At 33.8% G+C, this 18,121-nt stretch overlaps 2 protein-coding genes across 6 annotated transcripts in view; both read left to right on the top strand.

Annotated features, from left to right (window-relative positions):
* The first annotated feature begins 2,855 nt into the window (after positions 1-2,855).
* Positions 2,856-18,121, top strand: part of KLRC4 (killer cell lectin like receptor C4) — a 30,295-nt gene continuing 15,029 nt past the window's right edge. For 2 of the 5 annotated variants that reach the window (XM_055095390.1, XM_034935353.2), the window contains exons 1-4: positions 2,959-3,176; positions 3,551-3,649; positions 4,182-4,235; positions 4,777-4,930. In XM_055095390.1, coding sequence (XP_054951365.1) covers positions 2,990-3,176; positions 3,551-3,649; positions 4,182-4,235; positions 4,777-4,913 — 477 coding nt within the window. In that variant the 5' untranslated portion in view covers positions 2,959-2,989 and the 3' untranslated portion in view covers positions 4,914-4,930. Of the gene's footprint in view, positions 3,177-3,550; positions 3,650-4,181; positions 4,236-4,776; positions 9,510-18,121 lie in introns of those variants that run through there. The other 3 variants (XM_034935352.2, XM_014347094.4, XM_034935354.2) reach the window with 3 other exon arrangements.
* The window catches only part of KLRK1 (killer cell lectin like receptor K1), a 38,401-nt gene continuing 25,124 nt past the window's right edge, over positions 4,845-18,121 (top strand). The window contains exon 1 of the mRNA XM_055095388.1: positions 4,845-4,930. The gene's annotated coding sequence lies outside the window, so the exon portion shown is untranslated. The remainder of the gene's footprint in view (positions 4,931-18,121) is intronic.

The following is an 18,121-nucleotide window of genomic DNA, read 5'->3' as shown; positions in this document are numbered from 1 at the left end:
GAGCTCAAGAAATCAACACATCTTGGCCTCCCAAGTTGCTGGGATTACTGACACAAGCCACTGCCCCTAAGTGCTCATGTACCATTTAGCTTGTGTTTTAAAAATCTACTTTTTCTGCCGTCCCTATTTTTAACTAGATGATGTTTTAAAAATTACTTTTCCCTCTCTATATAGTTTGATTTAAGCATTAGTCATTTACAACAAATATTCATATTAAAATGCAGATCGTTATGATTGGAAAATAAATCAATGAACAATATAATGAGTGGTTTTTATATATTGCAATCTCTGGCATGGTCATATAGTACAATATTTTTAAATTATGTATTCTTCCCAGAGACATATATTTCAATGAGAGTTATCTGATTAATTTATTTTGAAAAAACTGAATGAGAGAATTTTAAGTGCTATCAAGAAGGTAAGTTGGGAATTTAACTTTGAGAATTGATGTCAATTACAATGAAGTGGAAATGTATTTTCTCAGAATAATTAGTGACAAATACATTAAATTCCTATTGGTAAGATTATTATTTTAAAAATTTATCGTCATATTAGCAGTGATATTATAGGGGTATATGATAAAGAAGTACGTAATCCCAAGTTTTAGCCACCCTGTATAAATGTAGAAGTTAAACATGTAAGAGACTCTGAAAAAGGTATAAGATTTTAGTGTTTGTGATTGAGATGGAAACAACTGCATGGGTAGTAGTCTTTGTTCTCCCCAAATCTTGTTTACTATAAAAATAATTTCTAAAAGTCACTTGAAAATGGACAAACTAAATGACACCCTAGCAGCTCAGTCGCTTATATTCTGAGGTGTATGATGAGATAAACTGATTCAAAATGGCCCTAGTGTGAAAATTTCCTATTCAAATCCGAAGTGATACATTGATGAGGAATCTGCTTTTTGCACTCTTGCCTCACTCTGAGCTTTCACAGGGCAGTCTGTGAAGATCAGAGATATCTGTTTTTTTTTTTTTTTTTTTTTTTGAGTCAGAGTCTCGCTCTGTCGCCCAGGCTGGAGTGCAGTGGCTCCCGATCTCAGCTCACTGCAAGCTCCGCCTCCCGGGTTCAACCGTTCTCCTGCCTCAGCCTCCCAAGCAGCTACAGGCGCCCGCCACCACACCCAGCTAAGTTTTTGTATTTTTAGTAGAGACGGGGTTTCACCGGATCACAGATGTCTTTTGTGTCGTTAAGAGGTAACCTGACCTCTCCACTAAGGGGCGTGTGACTTTCTGATGACAGAAGGTATGTGTTGCTAGTCTCCTGTTTCTCTACTAGCTCATCTCCTTTAGTAGAAGATTGTAAATATTAAATGTGATGCAACAAGGTAAAGTTAATACAGAATAAAATCAAAGTAGAACTGTCTGTACATGAATAATTCAGGGTGAAAAGCAACCCAAAATATAATATATGTTTGAGGATTTCTTAAAGTATTTACATTATTGCCTGGGGAGAATTAGTCAAGCACATGCATACATAATAATAGGTTTCTTAATCAATATAATTTAGAGTGAAACCGATAAATATCGCGACAATGAAGAATTAATTTGAAATTTTATAATCATTATAGATGTAATAATACTTTATATTTAGCCCAGACTTTAAAAATGCATTTTTTTATGGATACATCAAATTGTGAATGTCAAAAATAATTTCTCATACACATACTTATATTTAATTGAAGCAGATTTTATTTTTTAAGAATGTAATAATGAAGTAGTTTCCATAAAATGCAAATCTAAACTTAATTATAAATAATAGGACGACCTATAAAAAATTGAGCCAAACATTGCAAAAAAGATGTACTACACTGACATGAGACTCCTACCTAATTAGTTATTTTACACACTCAGTATGAATTAGAAATAATAAAATGGCAATTGTGTTAAAAATAATTAAAATATATAATATGTATTGAGGACTAATGTGTGCCAGGTTGTATGTTAAGGGTTTTATATGCATTATACTTCATAAATTATTTTCCCCAATTTAGATTAGTAAACTGGGGTTGTAGATACCAAGTAACTTTGTAAAGGTCATGCATTATGAGTTTCAAAGCTGTAATTAATTTTAGGTCTCACTGGCTACAGAGCTCATTGACTAGATTATTAAATTATATTTTCTGATTTATTACAATTACTTACACAACCAAAGTGACCCTCACTGCCTTTTAAAACAACCACAGGGTCTTTCTGAAAGTTTGAACTTAAAGTGTTCTTTCATAGATGGTCCAAACTTATATTTATCATTATCAGTTTTCCTATTTTAGTCATTAAATCAATTACCAATAAATTCTGTAAAATAAAGAGTTAAATCTTTTTCAATAGTATTTAGTTTATGCATGTTAATGTAATGTTTTACAAGGCATAAAATATTTCTTTAAAATTTTAACAATTTTTCTGATTTCCTCAATCATTCAGAATAAAAAACATTTGCCAAGACCTCATGCCCTTTTAGTAAACGAATGTAAGTCACTAACTTAATGTATTTTAGTATTAAAAGTTGTTCTATATGCTAACAAATTATTCCTCCATCTTTAGCGCTCAATCCTTACATTAATGAATTTTAAAATTGTCATACAATTAGTGCATTTTATTTTCAAATTTCAATTTTAGTTTTTTACACAGGTATTCTATTGGTGATAAAATATTTCTGTAGAATCTGATTTTAAATTAATGAAGATATTTATATTCAGTTACTTCTTAGTTTTCACAAATGTATTGTTTTTTATTGTTCCCATTAATAATATTATGTCAAATATAGAAGGCCTTTTAAAAAATGACCTATTGTTTAAAGAGATTTCAGTTTAAAACTTTAGGAAATTAGTACCAGACTTTTATATTGGTCAACAGCAAAATGAACATTACTACTCAGCCTCCAACACATGCAGTTTGCCTATACCAGGGATCCTGTCAAAATATACACCACTTACAGCTTAAGTGCAGTTATCATAGAGCACAGTCCCTGACATCACACAGCTGCAGAGATGAATAAACAAAGAGGAACCTACTCAGAAGTGAGTCTGGCTCAGGGCCCAAAGAGGCAGCAAAGGAAACTTAAGGGCAATAAAAGCTCCATTTCAGGAACCGAACAGGAAATATTCCAAGTAGAATTAAACCTTCAAAATGCTTCTTCGGATCATCAAGGGAATGACAAGACATATCACTGCAAAGGTAAAACATTAAATAGATCTTCAATATTATTGTTCTAGGATGTGCAGTTGAATGCAGAAAGGTGGGGAAAGATTAGGGAATATTTTGCACTTGTGAGAATCAGAGGTCAAAGTCAGGATCTAATATTCTAATATGAAATCTGAAGCCTGATTTTATTCAGGCATTGTTCAATTGTAATTTGTGATTAACAACTCATGGAGCATTATATTTACTGATAATGAAATGGTATATTCTGAGAGATTACTAGAGTAGATGTAGATTTAGAGGACAGAGTTTATCATTATGTTTTCCTGTGCACGTGAGTTCTCTTGTACGTAAACCTTCTCATCAACTCTCTATCTCCCCTCTCTCAGTGCCTCTTTCTCTCCCTGCAGGTTTACTGCCACCTCCAGAGAAGCTCACTGCTGAGGTCCTAGGAATCATTTGCATTGTCCTGATGGCCACTGTGTTAAAAACAATAGTTCTTATTCCTTGTAAGCATATTCTTGAAAGATTATAAGGGAACTTTTCACTATAATGATTGGAAGCGCCTTGAAATATTTCATAATAATGAGGATTAGAATTCTCTGTTTAATGTATATCTCTGAACCCCCAGATAATATGCTGCTTCTGAACTTTTCAAATTTATAAATAACAGAATAATTGTAGAAAACATTTATTTTTTGTGTGTACTAAATATATATGTATATATGATACACACACAGAGAGATGTATTCTGATTTCATGACTCAAAGACGTGTTTTAAGAGAAAAAATATTTAGAAAAACAAATTAATTTTTGAAAGTGGTTAGATCAAATACTATAAGAGATGGTGAAGTTTTATGCTAATGGCTTTAAAAATATTTGTTTTAAAGATCTCATTACTTTATTTTTATAGAAAAGTCATTTTATTTCAGATTGTTCCAATTTAAAATAATTTTAAATTTTGTATTTCAAAGTAAGCAACTGAAATTATTATAATTTGTCTAGATATTAATTTTGTAAGAATTACTTTAATTTTTCTAGGTATTGGAGTACTGGAGCAGAACAATTTTTCCCTGAATAGAAGAATGCAGAAAGGTACATTATGATTGTCAATGTTCTGATGTTAGTACAGTTTATATTTTGTCTCTAAAGGGATGCAAAATGATAATAAAATGTCTTGGGAAAATAAACTATAACATTGAGCCATAAATGTTTATAAAATAAAGATTATATGAGGGCATTTCCTTTTCTCCAATAATAAGTAGAAATGCTCAGTTAAAATCATTTTACCCTCTTGTTGCATTTAATTAACTGAAATTTCCTACTACTATAAGATGATAAGAGATAAATAATTTTACTATACTTAAAAAGCAGTTTTGTTCACTGATGTTTAAGACGTGTAGGGTGGATTTTTGTTTGCTGGCTTATTTTATATGGGAACACAATTAAGGGATGAGAGGTGGACCTTTTATTGTGCATGTGCGTATGAGTGACTAGTTATTTTAAAATATATATTTAACAACTTATGAGGATGCATAGATATTGCGCACCTGTATGTTTATAGCTTTGCAAATATATAAAATAATTTTCATTTGTAAACATATTGTTTTGCATAGTAATTCATATTTTTATTTAGCATGTGATTGTGGCCATTGTCCTGAGGAGTGGATTATATATTCCAACAGTTGTTATTACATTGGTAAGGAAAGAAGAACTTGGGAAGAAAGAGTTTGCTGGCCTGTGCTTCGAAGAACTCTGATCTGCTTTCTATAGATAATGAGGAAGAAATGGTAAGACGTAAATGTTTCGACACTTTACTAAAAGCTTATTTCTGTCAATATCATATTTGTAGAAATCATATGTTTATATATATATTTACTTCATATATTTTCAAGTCTGTATAGTATTCAACTGACTTCATAATATTTTTATATTCATATACTGTTAATGCACATTTGATTATTTCCAGTTTTGCTTTTTATGGAAACCCATGCTTCTATAAATGTTTTTATCGCAAAATAAATATAAAGAAAACTAAGCATGTCATGGTCATGCATATTGATCACAAAGTGAATGGATTCATGATACAAGGAAGATCATGAAATAGAAGTTTCCAGCCCCAGCAGTCCTGCTCCTGTGTATGCCTTCCTCACTTTTCCTGCCTCCTCTCCAAACCTTTGTATTGATGTTTAATGTGATAAATAAGCGTTGCCTCTTTCAGAATTTATGTCAAGGGAATCATGCAATGTGTATTTTCATGTGTGTCTTCTTTTACTCCTATATGATATTTGTGCAATAATGCAGTTAGCTGTTGTTTGTTGCTTTTCATTGCTGCATGATGTGCATAGAACATTTACAATCTGTTCAGTCCTGTGTCTCTGGATGGGGAAGTGAGTCTCGTGCCCTCAGGGACAAAGAGGAACCTGGATGGGCACGTGTAGTCATGCGGTTCCTTTGCTGATCCCTCTCACCTGCACCTACCCTGATGTCTTTTGGTTTGGGAGGAGAAGCACTTCCTCTAGCTGCTAACTGGTAGCAGGCCTCCTGGTAGGTCATCCTTGCCAGTGGTACCAGCTTTGCCTAATGTTGCTGGCAGGACTCCCTTTCAATACAGAGTGGGAATGGGCTTAGCTGACCCACCTCCTGTTACCAGATTTGGTTCTGAGAAACAGAGGACTAGATCACTTTCTTCTGCTGAGTGGGGGACTGAAGATGCCCGGACACTCTGTTGATCCCTGATTCTGGGGTCCCAAACTATTTTGCCTTCCTCTTTCCACCTTTCAGAGTTTTCCTGTGTGTCTTTCATTACTTGCAGAGTTTAGAGTTGTATTTATTAGGGAGTAGCAGAGAAAAAGGAGTCCATGTACCTGGTCAAGACCATTGTTATTCCACCAAAACCAAATCAGATAAAAGTGAGGGCTTATCTAGTTAGAGAGTGGTGTGGTGCCCAGAAAAGCCAATTTTTGGCCGCTGTGTCATTTATTTCCTCAATGGCAACCTTTCAATTTCCTTCTAAACTTCAAGGAGGAAAAGTTCCACTGTGAGACACATAGTGGAGAAATACATTTATTTAATCAGAATATCTGGAGAAATACATGCACAGTATCAGGAAATTTATTTCAGTTCTAACTGTGTCTGTCTTACCAACACAAGCAACTGTTAAATTACATGAATCACAATTTTGCTTGTTAAAATAAGAAGAATGAATGTACTAAGTATAAAAATTGAAGAGTTCATTTTAAGTCAAAATTACAAAAATTTGTAATAGCTTTTTACACTATAAAAGTTGTTTTCAAGTTTACTATTTTGTTTAAGGTATTTATTTTGTTTTGAAAATTAAGCATCCTATGAAAGAATGTATTACCTGCACTTTTAAAAATTAATAAAAGTTTAGAATTCAAAGAAAGCACCTAAAAATTAGTAAAATCTTTTATAGTTATTATTTAAATGAAAATTTTTTATTTTTCATTAGAAATTTCTGGGCTCCCTGTCAGTTCTCTCAGGGGTTGGCATCTCTCGTAGTAGCAGTGATCATCCATGGGTGTCAATAAATGGCTCAACGTTCAAATTGAAGTAAGTTTTTTGAATGATGCTATATAGTAGAAGAATATAAAAGGACAGGTTCAGAATAACATTATGAATAAATTTAAGTGCAATTATAGCCATAAATAAAGATGTTGAAAGTTAGTGAAATGTTGATATAAATGTTAAGGAATGATCCACAATTACATTTTCTGTGGTTTTAGTTACCCAGGCTCAACCACGGCCAAAAATATTAAAAGGAAAACTCTAGGAAGAGAAAATTCATGAGTTTTAAATTGTTCACTCTTCTGAGTAGTGTGATCAAATCCTTTATATAGTGTATGGCTCCATCTCACCTGGGACATGAATCATTGCTTCGTCCAGGATACCTGCACAGCCTAAGTTCCCTGTCCATTAGTCACTCAGCTGTCGCAGTTATGAGATTGACTAAGGTGGTATGGTACCGCTTGTGTTCAAGTCACTCTCAGTTTACTTAATAAGGGCCCCAAAATGCAAGAGTATTTATGCTGGCATATTGTTATAATTGTTCTTTTTCATTATTATTAGTTTGTTTTAATCTCTTACCGTGCCTAGTTTATAAATTAAACTTCATCAAAGGTATGTATGTATAGATAAAACACAGTATATATACAGTTCAGTACTATCTATGACTTCAGACATCCACTGGGGGTCTTAGAACAGATCCACTGTGCAGATGAAAGGACTACTTCATTCAGTTTTCGTATTATGATATGCAGTTTTCCCAGCATTATTTTTGAAGAGACTATCTTTTTTTTCCAATGTATGTTCCTGGCACCTTTGTCAAAAGTGAGTTGTCTGTAAACAAACGGATTTGTTTCTGGATTCATTGGTCTGTATGTCCGTTTTAATATGAGCACCATGCTGTTTTGGTTTCTGTAGCTTTGCAGTATATTCAGGTAATGTGATGCCTCCAGCTTTGATATTTTGTTCAGAATTGCTTTGGCTATGCTGGATGTTTTTGTGGTTCCATATAAATTTGAGGATTGCTTTTGCTATTTCTGTGAAGAATGTCACTGGCATTTTGATACAGATTGCACTGAATCTGGACTAGCTAAGGTTTTATTTTGAATGTTGAATAGAAGGCACAGAAAGGTTATATGTATATCATATGTATCAGTTCCTATTTTAGGTAAAAAGATTGCAACATTTCATCCATATTTACAAAGTGTGTTCATTTTTATTATACCTTTCTCATATTGAAGCAGCTTTATCATATTCCTGTTTTTCTAATAGATTTTGTTATCAATTGTAACATTTTTATTATTTTGGCATCAGTTGGAATGATACATGTTTTCTCTGCATAATCTTAATAAGTAAACTATTTCAATTCTCTCAAATGTTAAACCAGTCTGAAATAAAACCATACTGGTCATTCTGTATTGCCTGTTTAAATTTATTAATGCACAGGAGATTACACTGTGTTTTTATTTATAGCTACGTACATGAAAGCCTTTTCTCTTAAGGGTATATTGGGAAGCATTTCTCTTTTTCTATAACCTAGAAGACTTTGTGTAAGGGTACTGTTTTATTTTAAAATGTAATTATTCATTAGTGATGCCATCTGAGTGTGGAGAATGTTTTTGTAGGAAAGTTTATGTAGGAAAGTCAATTTCTTTAGCACATACAGACATTTCATCCATATTTACAAAGTTTATATTTATAGAGGTTACTCAGATTTCTGTTTGTTGTATTGCAATTTGGTAATTTGCATTTTCAAGAATTTTCTATCTCATATGGATATAAAAGTTTTCATAATATGGTTTCATTATCTGTTTAATATCTGTAAAAACCATAATGGTTTTCCCTTATTTAATCTAGAAAATTATTTGAGCCTTCTCAAATTCTTTAAGTCTTTTATCAATTTTATTAAGTCCTTTTAATGAAAATATCTTCAGCCTCATTGATCTTCTCTACTGTAATTTTGCTCTTTGCCATGATTTTTTACTATTTATTGTTTTCTTCCTGCCACTTTACTTCTATTTAATTTCAGTTAATTTCATATTTCTGTTTTTATTCAGACAATTCAGTATCTGCAATTTTGTTGCAATATATGCATTTAAGGCAATCCAGTTTTCCCAAGAAAATATTTTGCTCTATTTTCCTTATAATTGATGTAAAAATTGTGAACATTTATTGTGATAATTTATTTGGCCCTTAGGTTATTTAGAATTATATTACTGAATATAAAACCATATAAAGTTCCTAAAGTTTTGATTATTGACTTCTGTGTTAGTAAACCGTAGTTAGAACATTTTCTGTGAGGCTAGAAATGTTCTTCATCTCTGTGTAAATATAGCTAGCGTGACTAATAAACTTATGTTTAATGTTATTTACTTCTAATTAATATTAAACTTGAATTGGTGCATTTTAACTGTCCACTGGCCAACTTTGGCTAATGCTACTGTACTTATAGCAAACTTCTAAATTTTATATTAAAATGCATAGGTTTATGAAAATACAGTGTAGCTTAAAAATATTAGTATTCCGAATTAGTATACAGTTTTTAATGTGTGTGTATACACAGGTGTGTTGGCTAATTGTCTAGTTTAAATCTCTGTATAGAGTCAGTGATGTATCTGTTTGTGTGATGAGATGTGAAAGAGAAGTGACTAAATCCCTAAATTTATTAATTACTCATTTATTTCTTTCAATTGTATATTAAATGTGTATTATTAGGTACATACAAATTATTTTAAAATTACTAATGGTATAGATAATAAATATATCACTATGAATATGCTTCTTCATTTTTAATAACAACTTCTGTTTTATATTATTACAGTATATTAAAGTGGTTTTCTACCAGTTTGTGTTGCATGGTATATTTTTTCCATTTTTCATTTTCATATTTTTTATGTTTATGTTAAAGGAGTATTTTTATGAGTATCTCATAAAGACAGCAAACCACTATTTTTAAATACAAGCACTTTGTAACAAATCAAAATCATTCCATATGTATTTGTTAAATTTTAAAATAATTATTATTTCTATTTTTAGTTGTATGTATAAATGTGTAAATATAATATGTTTATTGACTATAATATTATATTATTTCATTTCAGTTAAACACTTCCAATTCTTGACCTCTCTTTTTCTTAACTTTTATATTAAGCTCTGGAGTACCTATGCAGGTTTGCTATATAGTTAAACTCGTGTCACGGGTTTGTTGAGCAGACTATTTTGTCATCCAGGTATGAATCCTAGTACCCATTAATTACTTTTCCTGATCCCTTTCTTCCCCCACCCTCTGCCCTCAGGTAGGCCACAGTGTCTGTTATTTACCTCTATGTGCCCATGTGTTCTCATCATTTAGCTCCACTTATAAGTGAGAACATGCAGTATTTGGTTTTCTGTTTCTGTGTTAATTGGCTTAGAATAATGGCCTTCCACTGCATCCAAGTTGCTGCAAAGGACATAATCTTGTTCTTTTTTTATGACTGCCTAGTATTTCATGGTGTGTATGTACCACATTGTCTTTGTCCAGCCTATCCTTGATGGGCATTTAGGGAGATTCCATGTCTTTGCTATTATGAAGAATGCTGTGATGAACACGCAAGTGCATGTGTCTTTTGGGGGATATACCCAGTAGTAAGATTGGTGGATCAAATGGTAGTTCTGAGTTCGCTGAGAAATCTCTGGACTGCCTTCCTCAGTGGCTGGACTAATTTACATTCATACCAACAGTGTGTAAGTGTTCCCTTTTCTCCAAAGCCTTGCCAACATCAGTTGTCTTTGACATTTTAGTAATAGTCCTTCTGACTGGTGTTAGATGGAATCTCATTTCGGCTTTGATTTGCATTTCTCTGATAATTATGTTTCTTTTTTTTTTCATATGTTTTTTGGCCGCTTGTATGTCTTCTTTTGAGAATTGTCTGTTATGTCTTTTGCCTATTTTAATGGGATTATTTATTATTTGATTATTTAATTGTTCCTCATAGATTCTGGATATTGGACCTTTGTCAGGTGCATAGTTTGCAAATATTTTTCCCATTCTGTAGGTTGTCTGTTTATAGGAGCTTAAAGTTTCTTTTGCTGTGCAGAAGTTAAGCTTATTTTGTATGTGGTATGAGGTATAGATCAAAATATTTTGTGTGTGCATATTGATAGCCAAGTGTTTAAACATTTGTTAAAAAGATTATACTTTCTCCACTGAATGCCTTTACATCTTTCTTGAACTATTCTACATTCCATATATTTGTGGATACATTTTTGCACTTTGTAGTCTATTTGATTAATCTAGGTATCTGTTTATACCTAGATGGTTCCACATCTTGTGAAAATTGAGAGAAAGCTACAGAGATTTCCCATGGTCCTCACTCATGCACTACCTCTCCCATGATCAATATCCCCCATCAGCATGGTATATTTGTTACAATTGAAACATCATTATTACTGAAAGACCATAGCTTATGTTAAGTTTCACTCAGTGTTGTACACTTTATGGGTCTGGCCAAATATATAATGATAATGACATGTGTTTATCATCATAGATCATACAGAATAATTGCATTGCCCTGAAAATCTTCTGTGCTCTGCCCATTCATCCTTTCCTCCTTCAAACACATGGCAAGCATCGATCTTTGTACTGTCTCCATAGTTGTTACTTTTCCAGAATGTCATATAGTTGAACTCATACGATATGTTACATCTGCACCATTACATCTTAACCATATCATATATCTCAACCATTTTTAAGTGAAAAGGTCAGTAGTGTTAACTATATTCACATTTTACAACAGATTTCTAGAATTTGTTCGTTTTGCAAAACTGAAACTCTATACACATTGGACAACTCCCCTTTTTGCCCCTAGCAATCAGCATTCTACTTTCTGTTTCTATGAGTTTGACTACTTTAGATATCTCATATAAATAAAGCATGCAGCATTTTTTTTGTGTGACTGGCTTATTTAACTTAGCATAATGTCCTTAAGATTTATCCATGTTGCAGCATGCAACAAGACTTCCTTTTTTAAAATAAAGTATATTATCCTTTTTAACAATGTTTAAACAACTTTATTGAGGTATGATCGACATACAAAAAGCTATACATATTTAATGCATACAACTTGATAAGATTAGAGATAAGTGTATAACCATGAAACCACCACAATAATCTGTGTCATAAACATATCTGTAATCTCCAGAAGTTTCCTTCCACCTTCTTTATTTATTATTATTTTTTGTGATACAAACACTTAACATAAGATCTACGCTCTTAGCCAAATCTTTAGTATACAACATTATTAACTACAGGTTCTGTGTAGTAAAACAGATATCTAGACCTTGTTCATCTCGTATAACTGAAAGTTTGTACCCTTTGACTAATACTCCCCTGTTTTTCCCTCTCCCAGCCCCTGACAACCACCCTTCTACTCCCTGCTTCTATGAATTTACTATTATTTTACTCAGCATAATGTCCTTCAGGTTTATCCATGTTGTTGCAATAGGTTTTTCTTCTTTTTAATGGCAGAATTGTATTCCATTTTATACACCTGCCACATTTTCTTTATCCACCAATTCATCAATGGGCTTGTATGTTGCTTCTATGTTTTAACTGTTGCAATGAACATGGGAGTGCAGATACCTGTTCAAGTTCCTGATCTCAACTCCTTTGGCTCTACAGAAGTAAGATTGTTGGTTCATATGTCAACTCAATTTTAAATTTTTTGAGGAACCTCCATAATGTTTTCCATAGTGACTGTACCATTTTACATTCTCATTAACAGTGCACAAGGGCCCAAATTTCTTCACAACCTAAGCAATAATTGTTATTTTCTGCTTTTTTCATAGCGGCCATGCTAATGGGTATGAAGTGATATTTAACAGTGGTTTTGATTTATGTTTTTCTGATGATAGTAATGTTGAGCATTTTTTCATATGCTTATTGGACATTTGTATATCTTCTTTGGAGAAATATCTATTTGGATCCTTTGTCCATTTTTAAATAGGGTTATTTGGGTTTTTGTCATTGGATTACATAAGTTCTTAATATATTCTGGATATTAATCCCTTATTAGATACATGATTTTGTTGCTTCAATCATTTGCTCTGCAGACATTTTTAAGTTTGATGTAATCCCATTTGCCTATTTTTTGCTTTTGTTGGCTGTGATTTGGGTGTTTTATCAAGAAATGATTGCTAAATCCAATTTCATGAAGCTTTCCTCACATGTTTTCTTCTAGAAGTTTTATAGTTTTGGATCTTATCATTAAGTCTTCAATACATTATGAGTTAATATTTGTAGATGGTGTAATGTAAGGCTTTGATTTCACTCTTTTGCATATGTTTAGCCAGTTTTCTCAACACTATTTCTGGAAGATACTGCCCTTTTCCCATTGAATGGTCTTGGCACTCTTATTGAAAATCACTAGTCCATATGTACTGACGTTTATTTCTGGATGTATTAAGTTGTTGTTTCTATGGGGAGCAAGTGCTGGGGTATGCTATTCCTCTATCTTGTTGATGTTGCCTCCTTCCAATCTAGAATGGTATTCAGGGCAAATGTGGGTTCTGTGGAAGGTAATGTGGTCAAAATACTCCTGCTGGTGGGGGATACCTCGACCATTCCCTGGCATTCACACAGACTCAAGTCATCTCATAATCCGTCCTACCTGTTCCACAAGATTATCTCAGGGTCTTTGTCTTAAAATCCTCTTCAATCATTTGATTATGATGTTTTGAGATGGGGATTTCTACATGCTGATTCTATTAGGCATTAGTTTGCTTAGCATCTTGGATGTATATACATTTTTAAAAAAGCAAATTTGAAACGTTTTTAAGTCAGTTTTGTCTTAATATTATTTTTCTACATCTTTCTGTATTCTCTTTTTCTCTGGGATGAATAATTTCTATTAATATATCCCAAAGTTGATGAATTCTTCCTTTTGAATCTCAATTTTTTTCTAGCCAATTTAGTGAATTTTTCATTTCAAGTAATGTACTTCTCAACTCAGAATTTGGTTTATTTCTTGGTTTTCATTTCTCTGACAAAATTTCCTACTTGTTTTCTCATTGTCATCATATTTTCATTTAATTAATTGAACATACTTTTCTGTATAATTTAAGTAGATTTATAATAGTTACTTTAAAATATATTTTCTGATAAATCTACCATCTTGTCCCAGAAAAAGTCAGATTTTATTGACTGATCGTCTTTCCCTCCAAGTATGGAAGACATTTTCCAGTTTCTGCATGTTTTCTAATTTCTTATAATAGATTTTTTTATAATATAGTATCATACAAATAAATTTGGGGGGTTTATAAAGATTTTGGGGGGGTAACTTACATAAAATTTTACTGCAGAATCTTTGTCCTTTAAAATGCATTTGCTGATGTTTTTGTTTCAAATTCTAATTTTTTATTTTTATTTTTTAGCCCCATTTCCTAGGGATTGCCCTTGTGAATTGCATAGCTTGGTTGTCAGCCAATATATTATTTTAAAAGGTTTATTCGAAAACCTTAAGTAAGTAGAGGCTCCACTCTGTGCTAGCGGTGTGTGTGTGTGTGTGTGTGTGTGTGTGTGTGTGTGTGTATGTGGTGAAGGAAGTGTTCATAAATTTGCAATCAGTTCTCAAGTCTCCTTGGGCTTTTACTTTTTACTGGAATCACCCTGGTCTCCTCTACACATATGCGTATTTTTTTCAATAATCAAGAATAAAATCCTGTCATTTATGCAACATGGATGAACCTGCTGAGCATCATGTTAAGTGAAATAAGGCAGATACAGAAAGACAAATATCACATAATCTCACTCATGTAGAAATAAAGCAAAAAAGAGCTGATATTATAGAAGCAGAGCGATCACCAGAAAAACACCAGAACAGTGGTCAACAGAGACTGGAGGAGAGAAAAAGAGGGGGATATGGTGAGAGCTTGGTCAATGGGTACAAAGTTATAGTTAGGCAGGAGGAATAAGTTCTGTTCTATTGCATAGTAGGGTGATGATGGTTAACAGTAAGATATTGCATATTACAAAATAGCTGGAACAGAGGCTTTTGAATGTTCTCACCACAAAGAAATGATAAATACATGAGGTAGATGGATACACTAAATACCCTGATTTGATTATTTAATGTAACATATATATGTATTGAACATCAAGTTGTACCCCATAAATATGTACAATTACAATGTGTCAATTTAAAAAAAATTTAAAGAATATGTAGAGGGCTAATGTCATGAGGTCTATTGCATTCTCATGTTTAGGATTTTGTTATATTTATGGCTGGCACTGTTCTTGCCCCAGAGGAGACTACACCTCAGACTGAAAAAAACAAAAAACAACAAAAAATGGGGTTTTCTCATTCATTTCCTGCAAAATTCAGCACTTTGAGTTGAAAAGCAGTGGTCTGTTACACTATGCCCCAGCCTCTGACTGCTCATCAAGTCTGTCCTTGTGGCAAAACACACTGTTGATTTTCCCCAAGCTGTAAAAACTGCAACTGTCACTCACTGTGCTGGGTGTGGTGGGTGGGCAGAAGGCACGGGAGCAGCACTAGGTAAACTTACTACAAATTTGCTGCACTCTTCCTTGAATCTCTAGCAGTTTTTCCAAGAATAAATAGTTCACAAATGATTATTAGCCTTTGATCAATTTCCAGAGCCTTGGAATTGCTTTGTTAATTTGTCCTCTTCATTCAGTCACAGCAATACATTTGTATGTGTTCAGTGCATAACACTCATTATCTTAGTGAATTGAAAGACTGAAAAGTAACAAGAATTAGCTTTGCTATTACAAAATTTAAATTAGTATAATAGTATTGATTTTGCATCTCATAAAATTTGTTTTCTTATACAAATTCTCAAACTCTGCCAGTAATTTTTTATGGATTGCAGTCTCCCGCAAAACCAGTAATCATTTGCAGGTGTGGCCAAATGGCCCAGCTTTCTATTGCAAACACTAATCTTCTTGAGAACGTCTATATTTTATACCTAGAAGGAATAACATTAGAAAGAAAAGAGCAATATGTGAACGATTGTATAAATATTTGTTTCCATAGACAAATTATATAGAAAATATTCAGATTTAGATACATAACTATTAAATAAGTCATCTATTCCTAAAAAAATTTGTTATATATTACCAGTATTAGCAATACATTTCCAATATCTTCAGAGAGGAACAAGAACTGTGCACATTTGAATTTTTACAAAGACAAACTTCTTTTGAATTTTGTTCGGAAATAAAAACATGCTTGTAAACACCAGCTTATAAACAAGCTTATAAACACTTAAGTGTTATAGCTTACACAAACTTAATATAACATTACTCCCACCATCTGTAAAGAACATACTTCTAGTTGCTTCAAAAGCCATACAATTAGGTTCTTCGAACTATTTTTAAATCTTTACATTATTTTAAAAATACATATCCAGGTACATACTCTTTCTTTCTTTGAGACAGAGGCTCGCTCTGTCACCCGTGCAGTGGCAGTCTCGGCTCACTGAGATCTCAGCCTTCCAGGCGCAAGCAATTCTTCGGCCTCCACCTCCGAAGTAGCTGGGACTACAGGCACTCACCACCATGCCTGGCTAATTTTTCGTAGAGATGGGGTTTCGCCATGTTGGCTACGCTGGTCTCAAACTCCTTACCGCAAGCAATCTGTCCACCTCGGCCTCCCAAACTGCTGAGATTACAGGCGTGAGGGATTGTAGGCGTGAGGGATTGTAGGCGTGAGGGATTACAGGCGTGAGCCACCGCGCCCTGCTATATTACTTATTTCTTAAACACCTGCAATTCATTAAAATACACCATGTATAAATTATAAATCATAATATTATCAAGAACTGGTATTTCTAAGTGCTGAATACAATGAATATTTCCACTCATATATTCAGATGAATTAATTTCTTCTAGTCTTTGAAGGTGTTTAAAATGACAATTCAACAATTGTGGGTGGTCCTAGGACAGGGCAGTTCTAAAACTAGCAAGTTGAAATTGGTGAGGATGGATCTCACGCTGTGACTGGCCAGGAGGAAGAGTTTTAATTCCAGAGTGCTGGAGCTAGATACTGGAAGGCATGTAACAGGGATCCGCACAGCTAACAAAAACTTGTTGGAGGGTAAATACCGCAGGATGTTATGCAAACATGCAGCTGGTAGCCACAGTCATAGGAGCAAAAGGAGAGAAAGTATCATAAAACCAGGAAGAAAAACCCTTTCTCCTCCAGACTACACACTGCCTTTTAGGGACAAAATTTATCATACAAGCTGGCAAGGGAGAAATTTTATGGGATCTGTTTTCATTATGGTAGAGCAGGATGGTGAAGGATAGATTTGAAACTAACAGGCAATAAATTGGTAATAAACACACAAGGTTACTATGCGGCAACCACAATGTTGCTATATAACAGCCATTTAGATATACCCCACTTCCTCAGAGAAGGAAACCAACATTACATTCTAAATCTGTTCTAGTGTAGCATTGTCAGTAATTAGTTCTGCTTTCTGGTAGAGATTGGTATTTCCACTGAGAAATAGTTTTCTTTGTTAATATCACAGTTCCACGTAAAAACATCATTTGCTTCTATGGCATGTGGCCCTTAACCATTTGTGCCTGTTCTAGCCCCATTAATATCAAATTCGTTATCTTCTGAGTTGGTCACATTGTCTGCTCAAAGCATGGAAACCCTGCCTTGTTAACCTCTTCCTTAAAACCCCTCAAAGGCTTTTTACTGACTACATGGTACTATCAAACAACATAGCTTAGATTATAAATCTTTCTTCTCACTTGAAGGGGTGGCCTGCCCCTCCACACCTGTGGGTATTTCTAGTCGGGTGGGATGAGAGACTGAGAAAAGAAATAAGACAGAGACAAAGTATAGAGAAACAACAGTGGGCCCAGGGGACCGGCGCTCAGCATACCAAGGAGCTGCAGTGGGCACTGGTCTCTGAGTTCCCTCAGTTTTTATTGATTATTATCTTCATTATTTCAGCAAAAAGGAATGTAGTAGGAGGGCAGGGTGATAATAAGGAAAAAAACATGTGAGCAATAGAATCTACGTCATAATTAAGTTCAAGGGAAGGTACTATGACTGGACGTGTACGTAAGCCAGATTGATGTTTCTCTCCACCCAAACATCTCAGTGGAGTAAAGAATAACAAGGCAGCATTGCTGCAAACGTGTCTCGCCTCCCACCATAGGGCGGTTTTTCCCCCATCTCAGAATTGAACAAATGTACAATCGGGTTTTATACCGACACATTCAGTTCCCGGGGCAGGCGGGAGACAGTGGCCTTCCTCCCTTTCTACACAGACACAGTAACAGTCTGATCTCTCTTTCTTTTCCCTACATCACTCACACCCTTTCTTGTGGTTCCAGGTTGCGCCAGGCTGTTTTCATCTCCAGCTCTTCATAACGCCACTTAATAAACCAACAATACTGGACTGCATATAGCATTTTTTATTCATTTTAATGT

Source organism: Pan paniscus, chromosome 10, assembly GCF_029289425.2.
Source record: "Pan paniscus chromosome 10, NHGRI_mPanPan1-v2.0_pri, whole genome shotgun sequence".
In the NCBI taxonomy this organism is placed as follows: Eukaryota; Metazoa; Chordata; class Mammalia; order Primates; family Hominidae; genus Pan; species Pan paniscus.
This window is presented reverse-complemented; position numbering and strand designations above follow the sequence as displayed.